Genomic DNA, 11,412 nt, shown 5'->3' with positions numbered 1-11,412 from the left:
TTACCGAATGGCGGTAAAAATCCTGAAAGGAACGAAATTATACGGAGAAAAATTTCCCGTAGCATTCAGCAAGGGCCGGTGCCATTGTGGGAGTGAATATGACACTTTTAAGAATTCAGGATCTTGATCGGGATCCGATTAGATATTAAAAGCAAATGATTGATTTGGATTGATTAGATTCTGAAAAACCACTAAAATTTCTAGTTATATAGGACTTCGAGACCTTCAGAAACTGGGCTAAGCCTACGGTCTGAACCTGTTGAAATTATAATTTTCCATTAGAAGATTTTAGAAGATCACATTTGCCACATTTTAGATTTTTCTTCAGAATTCAGAATTCTTAAAGTTTTCTTTTGAAAGATATCTTTTAAAAAATTTTAGCTTTGCACGAAAGTCACCGATCTCTATTTTTTCGTTTTAGTTTGTATTTTTTCTTATTTTTATGAATTTTGGATATTTTCGAAAGATTTAAAAACAGCGATTTGGCAAATAATTTTTGGGGTTTTTAAAAATATTTCTTGGAATTCTTTGAGATATTCCTTAGCTATTTAAAGGTAGTTTCTAAAGATTTAAAAACTGGTAAAGAAATTTTGATTTTTGAAAATCTTTTATTTCTTCCTTAAAATTTTGAATTATTCTTATAGTTCTTTTTTTATTATTATTAAGAAACGTGTAAAAGGTTTACGCACTTAAAAATTATATTTTTTTCAAGTTTTCGTTCTTTTTTGACATAATTTCCAAATATTTAATAAATCGTTAATAAATTTTGAGTTTTTTTTTCAAATTTTTGATTTTTCCTAAAGAGTTCTTCGTAGATTAAAAAAAATAAAAGAAAATAAAACTTAAGAAAAATATTTAAAAAATTATTTCTTCAGGCATTTAGATTCGCGTAAAAGAAGAAAATGGTCTGTCAAATAAAAAAATTTAATTGTTTATTAATTTTGTTTATTAATCTTCAGACCAGAGGAAAGCCCAGTTCCCGAGGCTCCCAAAACCTTCAAGAACAACCGTTCTTATTGATTTTTCAGAAATTAATAGGTCATTTGCACTTAATAATCTAATAAAGTCAAAATTTTCCAAAAAAAAACTTAACCGATAAGAAATTAGACAATTTAAGCCACATGGCTAAGCCTAGATCTGAAGCCCGCATAACGGTGGGTTGCACTTTGTCGCACTGCTCCCTCGATGTTCTTTGACCTGAGGTATATTCAAAAATGTCTTGACCGAACTGTATTTTCGGTTTTTGTGGTTTCGGCACACCTTTTAGATCAGGAAAATTTCTTGAATTCGAAATTCAGATCTTTTTTTTTCCTCTAACGTTTTGCATATTTCTGTCCTACTTTCTCGTACTCTTCTTCTTGTTTTGAACATCATACAAAATTAAATTTAGGTGAGTTCAATTTTGAGTCCGAAAGAGTAGGACAGACTTATACGAATTTTTTGAGAAAAAAAGAGACGCAAATTTTGATTTCATGACATTTTACTGATCTAAAAGGTATGCAGGAGACATTATGAAACGATTTCGATAAAATTTTAGTAAGAGATTGTCAGTTTTCGAAAGATCACATACGTCCCCATTCTACTTCAATGTACCCCGACCATTACTAGGGAAAGTGCCAATGCTTTACACCAGAGGTGTGCAAGAACCGTTTGAAACCGAAAAAACGTCAAATGAAACTTGTACGTCAATTGTCAAAACGCTTCATGAACAAACTTATTTTGAGGTTTATTCGGTTTCAAACGGTTTTTACAGATCCCTGCGATCTCAATCTACATAATGACTAAATTTTTTCTATGTTTCTGAATAAATGTGACTCCGTAGTGTATTTTAAAAACAGGACACTGTCCCCTAGTTTATAAAATATTGGTGCGGTGAGTCATATTTATTGAGAAACAGGAAAAATTTAGCCATTATGAAGCTAGGGGCCATTGAAAGCATGGGTATTTTCCTCTGTATCCAAATTTACCGGACTATTTTTCTTTTGTTGGCCCTCTGTACTCAAACTATCTAAGTATAAAGGGATAGCCAACGGTGGTGTAACTGAGCTGGATTTTTCAGGACAATCTGTCCTTCTGGTGAGCGTCGGAATTTGTTGATCAAATCCTATGAATCAAACACACAATTTCACCATAGCTTTCGGCACTTATCGTGTCTTCCTCAGTGGTTATTGGTTGGTCTTTTCTTTAGGATTTTTGTCACTAATTCCTCTACTCTCTTATGCTCCTAATCAAATTCAAAACTGATAAGAAAGTAGAGGAATTAGTGACAAAAATCCTAAAGAAAAGACCAACCAATAACCACTGAGAAAGACACGATAAGTGTCGAAAGCTCTGGTGATATTTGTGTGTTTGATTCATAGGATTTGATCAACAAATTCCGACGCTCACCGGAAGGACAGATTGTCCTGAAAAACCTAGCTCAAACTATCTAAGAGAGAAAATGACTACTGATAAACCCAAATCGGCTTATGGTAGCTGAGATTCTTTATGGGGGACCTCGGAGTCCATGCAACTCGGAATGCGTCGTGCTAATTTTATCCATTTCGATTGCCAAGAACAGTTTTCTCGATGCGATTCTTTACCCCTAAAATCAACTCAAAATCGAATTTGCATGTATTCCAAGGGCACTGTGGAGAATCTCAGCTACAATAAATTAATCTGGGCTCCTCACTGACTTTTTCTTGAAGATCAAATTCAATATTATGCACGAATTTTTAGTTTTTATCACAAAACCCTTAAAAATTGCTTTTGATTCATTTCATTTTCCGTCTTGGACCTTAGAAATAACGTTAAGACGGCGGTGGACATTCATAAGGAATTTTATAAAAACGAATAAATCGAATATTTCTGAATGATATCTCCTCGAATTCGATCACTTGCTGATGGAAAACTCATAAATAACTCACTGACTAGTCTCTAAAATTAAATTTTCACGACACTGATCACTCAGAACTGTTCCCAGAACTTTCACATTTTACTTTTTTAAGAGAGAAAAAAATTTCCACAAAATTATGAGGTAGAAATCACTGATTTTTCAAGGCTTTTTAGAATAGAGTTTTTTCACACTGCACTTTATAGAGAGAGTTCTGCTTCCACTGGCACTTCACAAAATACTGTTTCCGTTCTTACTGTGAGACGCTACTTTTATAGGCCCAAGAAAACCTGCCACCCGCCTTTCTTGGATACCTCCATAAAATACTCAATATTCTGGTGACAAACTCGTTTTGTTCTCTTGTTTTCTCCTCTCTTCTGCTTCTTGTTCTTGTTCTTGGATTCTACTTTATTGACGATGGCTCCAGAGGACATTAACACTCCCCAAAAAGAGACGATAATCTGTCGTATCAACAGGAGGATTTCATCAACATTTAAATTTTATGCTACTTCTGCCGCAAGAAGGAACATTAGCGGCTTTTTTTTTCTTGGACAGAGCAAGAGAGACACTGAACGTCCTTGGGATTGTTTACGATTTGACTTGGCCGGGAGAATCACTGAGGAATTCACTCTTGCCCAGACATTCTGGTAGACAATCTTACGTATTTTAAATGAGCTTCTCTCTGTTGCGCAATCATGAGGTTAGTCACCTTCTTCAGGTTTTTCGAGCAACATTTCTGTGGGCTTTTCTTCCGTCTTCCAATCGCAACCAAAAAAAAAACTTCTTTCCTCCAGACTCTCTTCATTAGTTTCATCTTGAGATTCCCACTTCCCATTTTTATGTAAATTTGCCGAACGAAAAGAAAAAACAACAAGATCATCAACCTGGATGATTATCATAAAATCCGCACAAAATACTCAAAACTTGTTTCTCACAAATGCATTTTTCTCTTCAAAAAAGGAAATTAACATCTTTTTTATTACTTTTGGTTTCATCTGCATCCCCCACAAGAATTCCTTTTTACCATTTTATGTTCAAAGCTGTATTCATCTTCTCCACAGCATGATATTTTGTATGAAGTTTAGCTGAAGCCTTATCGCTTTGATATCCCCCAAAGAAGACATTGTAAATCCTCTTTTGCCCCTCAAAATCATCCGGATTCGACTGTGGCAGATCACTGTACAATTTCTCCAGACTCCCACACAATTCTCTCGTGGACACTCCCTGTTCTGGCCTCACTTGAGCCCCTCCATTCAAGCACCCAGATGGACAAGCCATTATCTCCACAAAATGATAAATAGACTTCCCCCTTTTCAGCTTCTGCACCAAATTCTGGATATTTCTGAAGCCATTGGCAATGGCAAAACGAATGGTTTCACCTCCACGTTCAAAGGATATCTCCCGGAAGTCGGGATTTCTACAAAAACCCATCCCTCAGATCAGCAAAAAAAAAACCCCAGAAAAATCCCTATTAAAAAAGAACTCACCTCAAACTCTTGAATTCCAGCTTCTCAATGGATTCATTGAAAAGCTGTTTCACAGCGTACTTGAAGATGTGCTCACAGTATCCTCCAGATCCTGATGTCTCATTGGCCCAGATTTGAGTATGGGGCTCAGGTAGGGGCCAGGGCCAGTCAAAAGCCCTACCCTCAATGTCACTCAATGATTTCCCGTCTTTCAGAAGCATTTGCTCAATTTCAACTGAAAGAAAATCATTTCGAGCATTTCAAAGGTATTTCAAAGTGAACCAGATTTTGCTGGATGCTCGATTTAATGATTTTCCAGTGAAAAGATGGGAAAGATGGGGCTCTTTTGGGGCTAATTTAATCACTGTTTGTTTCAATCAAATGCTATTCAATGCACTATTTTTTGGATTTGACCTGGTTAAAGATCGGTTTGATTACTAAGACGGCGGTGGCCGTTATTACTCAAACTTGAATACTTTATAAAACCTTTGATTAAATGAGTTTTCCTTCAGAAAACTTTATTAAATAAATTGAAATTTGTTATAAAAATCCCAAACCTCAAAATTCCAAAAGCCAAAATCGCGAAAGGGAGAAAAAATCCCAAAAACCAAAATCCAAAATGGAACAAAATCTTGAAAAACCAAAATTTCGGATGCCAAAATTTGGAATAGGCCGAAATCCCGAAAAGACTAAAATTACGAAAGACAAAATCCTGAACGCTCAAATCCCGGAAGCGCCAAAGAAATCCCCAAAACTAAAATTCCAAACGCCAAAATTTGGAATATGCCGAAATCCCGAAAAGACTAAAATTCCGAAAGCCAAAATCCTGAATGCTAGAATCCCGAAAGGGCCAAAAAATCCCCAAAACCAAAATTCCGGACGCCAAAATTTGGAATAGGCCGAAATCCCGAAAATACTAAAATTACGAAAGCCAAAAACCTGAACGCTAAAATCCCAAAAGGGCCAAAAAATCCCCAAAACCAAAATTCCGGACGCCAAAATTTGGAATAGGCCGAAATCCCGAAAAGACTAAAATTCCGAAAGCCAAAATCCTGAACGCTAAAATCCCGAAAGGGCCAAAAAAATCCCCAAAACCAAAATTCCTGACGCCAAAATTTGGAATACGCCAAAATGCCGAAAGGACTGAAATTCCGAAAGCCAAAAACCTGAAAGCTAAAATCCCGAAAGCCGAAAACTAGAAAAGCCAAAATCCTAAACGCTAAAATCCCAAGCACCACTATCTTAGACGCCAAAATCCTGAAAAGGTTCAAATCCCGAAGGCCAGAAATCGCGGGAGGGTAAAAAAACCGAACGCCAAAATACCGAATAGAGCGTAATCCTGAAAATCCAAAATCCAGAATGCCAAAATCCCAAATGAGGCGAAATCCGGAACGTCAAAATTACGAAATCCAAAATCCCGAATTTTTAAAAGTGTTAAGGATACTCCCACGATTGTGTGTGTACGCGGTTGCTGAAGGAAAAGGGAAATTTTCTGTATTTTGGGAAATTTTTCCACACATTATCCTCCGTATAATTTCGTCCCCGGATTTAGGCTTTCGGAATTTTGATCGGAACCGATTTTTAGGCTATTTGGCCTATTTATAATTCAAAAAATTGGTTTTTGAGAATAATTATAAAGCAGGGACTTCCGTTTTGAATTACGATTGAAAAATTGTCACTCAAAACAGAAGGCAAATTTTCGAAACTCTTACTCGCACTCGAGTCGTTGCAGAAGGATTTGTATTTCCGCTCAATTATATATATTAAAAATCGCTCAATTATCAATCAGGGGAATCAGTGGCGCAATAGGCAAGACCGTTGGCTCTTGGGCGGATCGATTCCCTGGCTCGATTCACTGTTGTGAGTTCGAGTCCCGCCCGGTGCAAAGATCTGAATGTTAAGAAAAAGACATTTTCACTGTAATATAACGTAATAAAAATGCACCGCCTCGCCCAACAACTCCGGGAGCATGGAAGAAGCATTCACCACACTACGGGAAGGCGCTCCTGGGCGGTCTACAATGGACTTCGCAAATTCTTCCAACACGGGATATGACATTGTAAAAATGATTACCTTGTAATAAATATCTCGATACGATTAATAATAATAATAATAAAGAATCACGATAAAATAGGAAGAACTACAGCGAATTTGAGCAAATTAGCTTCATAATTAAACGTGAAAATTGTCAACAAAATTTGTCGCCCGATGGAAAAAGAGCCGATTTAGTGAGAGTTTACTGTATTGATCTCTAGGTCGAATTATGTGGGGGTACCTTCAATACCGAAAATTTGGCCTCTAGTTGGCTTACAAGTATACGGACAGAAAAAAAAGAATATTTAACAAAGATAAAGTCATTTACGGGTACTTTACCGATTCATTACCGATTGGGACCGATGCAATTAAGTTGGAAATTTCAAGACCTTTCTAAAAAATCCAAATATAACCAAATCGGTTGCGAAATATGTCCTTCAAAGTGCTTTAACTTCGACATTCGAACATTCGATGTCGAACATTTTTTCGGTTCTTCTAAGACCGGAAATTTGGCCTCTAGTTGGGTTACAAGTTTACGGACAGAAAAAAAGAATATTTAATAACAAAGATAATGATTCATTACCGATTGGGACCGAAGCACCCGGATTTTAAATTACGTCCTCCAGAGTGATTCAACTTTGACATTCGAACATTCGATATCGAAAATTTTTCGGTCATATACGAATTTATTTGGCGTTTTTGAAATAAATTAAAATACAAAGTTTTGGAGGGATTGCAGGAGGGAAAGAAAAAACCATTGGAAGTAATGGTTTTTCATTGAGAATCTCCGTCCGAAGAAGACCTCCAATAAGGAAGTTGATATCTCTTTCCGTTTACGCTCCAGATCGGTAACAGGTTGAAAACGAAGCTGATTATAGACATTGCTCTGCTCTCTGTGAGTTCGAGCAATAAATACATTTACCAATTTGACTGACTGCGTTCATGAACTTGACCAGATTTTCGCATTCTCTCTCTTGCAACCGATTTGAAATTTCATTAATATTAATATTAATAAAATTAAATATTTATATATTTCCATTTTCTATTTCTGTCAATGAACCACTCCTCGTTACTATTTTACATTATTTCGAAAGGGAATAGAAAATTTTATTGTTTATTTTCGGTATTTTTGGAATTGGCCATTGATTGAGCTTCTATTTGCGATAACGCTTATAGGGATACAGAGAATGAAGAAGATAGAGTATGTGTACTACAGTGAATGACAAAAGGGTCTTCCTGAGGCCGGTTAATCAATAATCTTGATGATCATGGCAGAGGAAGACCTTCCAGTCATACACTGAGAAAAAAAGAGGGTACGATTAATTTTTTTCGTCATAACTTTAACACTTTTCGGGTGTAAAAATATATCAACATTTTTAATGTTAATTTTACAACTTTTGAGGGTAAAATCAACATGAAAAAATGGTACCTTTAACCCATAATACACCTAAATAGGGTAATATTTACACCGATTCTGGATTAATACTGCAGGGTAAAATTAACATTTCCGGAATGTTATTTTGACTTTTTCGGATTTCTCTCAGTGTAGCCAGCCAAAGCAGATAAAGTGCGAGAAGCTCAACCGGAAGAGATTCGGGAGACTATGACTTTCTATTTTAGCCAAGACACACTTTGGGTTATTATAACAGTCATTCGGGAAATTTTATCTCAGCAACAAACCTTCAAGGACAATTTTAACGAAGGCGAACTGATTCAAAACATTCCATTCTAATTCAAATTCTCATCATTCAGTGCAGCACTCCTCTTCAGTTTTTGCCTGTCTTTCGGGTTATAAAACTCTTTTGAATATCTTCTCTTCATGCTTAAAATATTTCCGAAATTCTGAGTTTTTTCGTAGAAAATATTGATCAGCCGTGATAACTAACAATCTTGAATCTTGGCCTATTTCCTCTTTCTTTTTATTTATTTATTTAAAAAAATCTGCTAGATTTTCTATTTTAGCCGAGACACAACTACGAGAAATTTAAAAAGGTATTGAGATCATATCTAAAACACGAACCTGTAAGGAATATTTTCCAAGACTCAAAAGAAACAGGGTTTAACTCTTTCCGGATTTCTATTTTTTTTGGTCAAAAATACCTTTGCTCAGGAATTATTTCGGTTCTTGCAAAAAATATTCCAGGATTTGGCCATTCTTTTAGTTTGTAGTCATGCACAAAAATCGATTTTTTACCAATTCTATATAACACTGAGAGAAATCCGAAAAAGTTAAAATAACATTCCGGAAATCTTAATTTTATCCTGCAGTATTGATCCGAAATCGGTGTAAATATTATGCTTTTTAGGTGTATTATGGGTTAAAGTTACCCTTTTTCATGTTAATTTTACCCTTAAAAAGGTGTAAAATTAACATTAAAAAATGTTGATATATTTTTATACCCGAAAAGTGTTAAAGTTATGACGAAAAAAAGTTAATCGTAGCCTATTTTTTCTCAGAGAATTAAAAAAAATGTTTTCTCAAAGTAATCGGTATTTTTCTTTGGCAGGAAAAATAATTTCAAGTGGAAAATAGAGAGTTCAAAGGGAATGGTACTTACTGGATGTTATTACACAGTCGACTTCTCTGGATTGGGACACTTCATCGAAGAAATCCCCGCGGGAAGCCTCCAGTTTTTTATCATAGCACGGCATCACAGTCACATGGTAGATCCTGTCCCTGGGCACTTTTTCCTTTTCCGCCAGGCCCTCCTTGACCAGTATCCCCATGATCTGCTGGGGGGATCTCGTGGTGGAGATGTAGGGCAGGATAAAATTCCCATGCGTTTTCTCTGCATAGCAAACCCATCCTGGACAGGAGGATGACAGCATGGGGAGATTTTTGTGCTTCTCCCCACTCCTCTCTGCCAGGTATCGTGCCAGGAATTCATCCCGGCATTCGATCAGGGCGAGATCATCGGCAATCTTTGTGCTGAGAACCATGTCAGCTCCCAGAGATTTGAAGTATCCTGCCAGGCGGGAAGTGCATTCGGTAACGGAGAGATTGTATTTCTTCGCGAGGGAGAGGATTGGCTGTTGTGATACCGTAAAGACAATGAGCTTGGTCTCCTGCCCAGATTTTCTCTTGTCCTCATTTTCACTGAGTACTCGAAGGAGTTCTTCCTGGCTCTGTTGCGTGATCAGGACACTCTCAGCTGATGTGATGCACCCAGAGCATGCCAGGCAATCGGACAAAGTAATCTCCACCTTTTGGAGCTTCTGGAGGCCAATCTGAAAGTTCCAGGAGTGGGAAAGTGAGGTTATGTTGTGAAAAACTGGGAATTTTGCGAAAAACTCACTTCTGAGTCCACATAGTATGCTCCATCTTCCTGTATTTTGATCTTAGATCCCGTCTGGCTCTTCTTGCTCTCAATCTGCACGGGTTTTATGCATTCCTGGGCAGAAAAGGGAAAATTACAGTGACACTGCAAGGCCTTGGGGAAGTCCGGGAAGTCTCAAAGGAATGGAGGGAAAGCGCATTTTTTACCTGAGACGGTGTTATAAAGTCATCCAGATCAGTCAGCTGGAGGGCTCCACTGAATCCTGACATGATTCACTTGGAAAATTAGTGGAAATTCTGAGAAAAAACACAAAAACAAAAACTTCACAGCCTGCGTGGGAAAGAGATAGAAGATTTTCAAACATGGCCAGTGTTGCCAACATGAGATGCTCAAATCTCCCAAAAATCTTCTAAATTTCAAATGTTTGTACAGTGCCCGCTCTCTAATCCGGATCGCCGTAATCCGGACGAGTTATCGATGGTTACATTTAAAATAATTTTGAGGTCACGTCATGTATGCGTGTGTGTTCAGCAATGAAAATTAATTATCCTGTGATGTTTCTGTTTAATAAATGAAGTATAGTAGCATAGAATTCTCTAATTATGTCTTTTTAATCTTCTTTAAAACTTTTATTCTAATTCTACAAAAAAATAACTGTATTATATTCTCGAGACGTTGAACAAATTCAAAAAATCCATCCGGATTACGAAGCGGACATCTGTCATTTTGTCTCCCAATCATCGGGATTACAAAGCGGGCACTGTATTTGAATATTCACCGGGAGTATTGCCTTGTCAAGGATATTTATTGTGTGCGTAGGGGAAGGTTTTGAAGGTTCGTATTAAAAAAGGAGTCCAAGATTTGAGATTTTTTACTGAATGCCACACACATCGAATCAATTATATCACTACAGTAGAGTCTCGCTATAGTCCATATTTGGTTTCAAATTTGACACTTGGGTCGCACTATAGTCCATGTAATTTTTTAAAATTATCAATGATTTTTAGTATTGAATTGAAATTGCTCGACGGCTTCCACTTTCTTGCGATTGTGGTACTTGTCCTTGCTTTCTTCATTGTGGATCACAATTATCACAACTACTTAATAAAGTTTGCCAAAAATATTAAAATAATTATGCATGTCGCATACTAAAAAACATAACCTAACTTAAAATCAGTGTTTTGAAATCAACGGTCGATAAATTGTGGACTATAGAGCGATGGCCTATAGCGAGACTCTACTGTATATCAAAAAAATATCTTGTTTATTGGGTTCATAATTCTGCCTCACAAAATTCCTGGAAGTCCTTGGATTTTCCTCTACAGGAAAATGAAAATGTAGCGGCATTTTTACGAATGTGCCCTGGTTAACTCAGCTTCGTACCATTTTTTCCCACCTCTGTGAGCCTCATTTTCCCCAAAAACATTACACCGGACACAAAAATTTGGGCATCAACTACTTAGATGAGACTTTCATCTACTTGTTTTCACCGTTTGTAGGAGATATCACGCATTAAAAATCAATTTTAAGCTATTTTTCTAACACATGTTTTTTTGACACTCGGAAAACCATTTTTTCCCTGCATTCTGACGGTCAGTTAAGAGCTCGGTTAGGTATGATTCTCTCCTAATCACACCTCTCAAGGGAAGTGTACATACCATTTTCAAAATCTATATCACGGGCTTTTTAACAGTTTTTTTTTGCTTGAAGTTACTAATTTGGCCAAAACCATGGCAAACTGGATTGTCTTGATGAACACTGT

General features: G+C 36.7%; 1 protein-coding gene across 1 annotated transcript; it reads right to left on the bottom strand.

The window, feature by feature from the left end:
- Positions 1-3,796: 3,796 nt before the first annotated feature.
- Positions 3,797-10,019, bottom strand: LOC129798476 (probable cytosolic Fe-S cluster assembly factor GK14772). The gene is made up of 5 exons (XM_055841632.1): positions 9,857-10,019; positions 9,669-9,764; positions 8,931-9,600; positions 4,360-4,573; positions 3,797-4,289 (listed from the first exon to the last, which is right to left on the bottom strand). The coding sequence occupies exons 1-5, from the start codon at positions 9,917-9,919 to the stop codon at positions 3,893-3,895; spliced, it is 1,440 nt and encodes a 479-aa protein (XP_055697607.1). The 5' UTR covers positions 9,920-10,019; the 3' UTR covers positions 3,797-3,892.
- Positions 10,020-11,412: the final 1,393 nt, after the last annotated feature.

Source organism: Phlebotomus papatasi, chromosome 1 (assembly GCF_024763615.1).
Source record: "Phlebotomus papatasi isolate M1 chromosome 1, Ppap_2.1, whole genome shotgun sequence".
NCBI classification, from domain to species: domain Eukaryota; kingdom Metazoa; phylum Arthropoda; class Insecta; order Diptera; family Psychodidae; genus Phlebotomus; species Phlebotomus papatasi.
The sequence above is the reverse complement of the archived record's forward strand: the minus strand, read 5'-3'. Positions and strand labels throughout refer to the sequence as shown.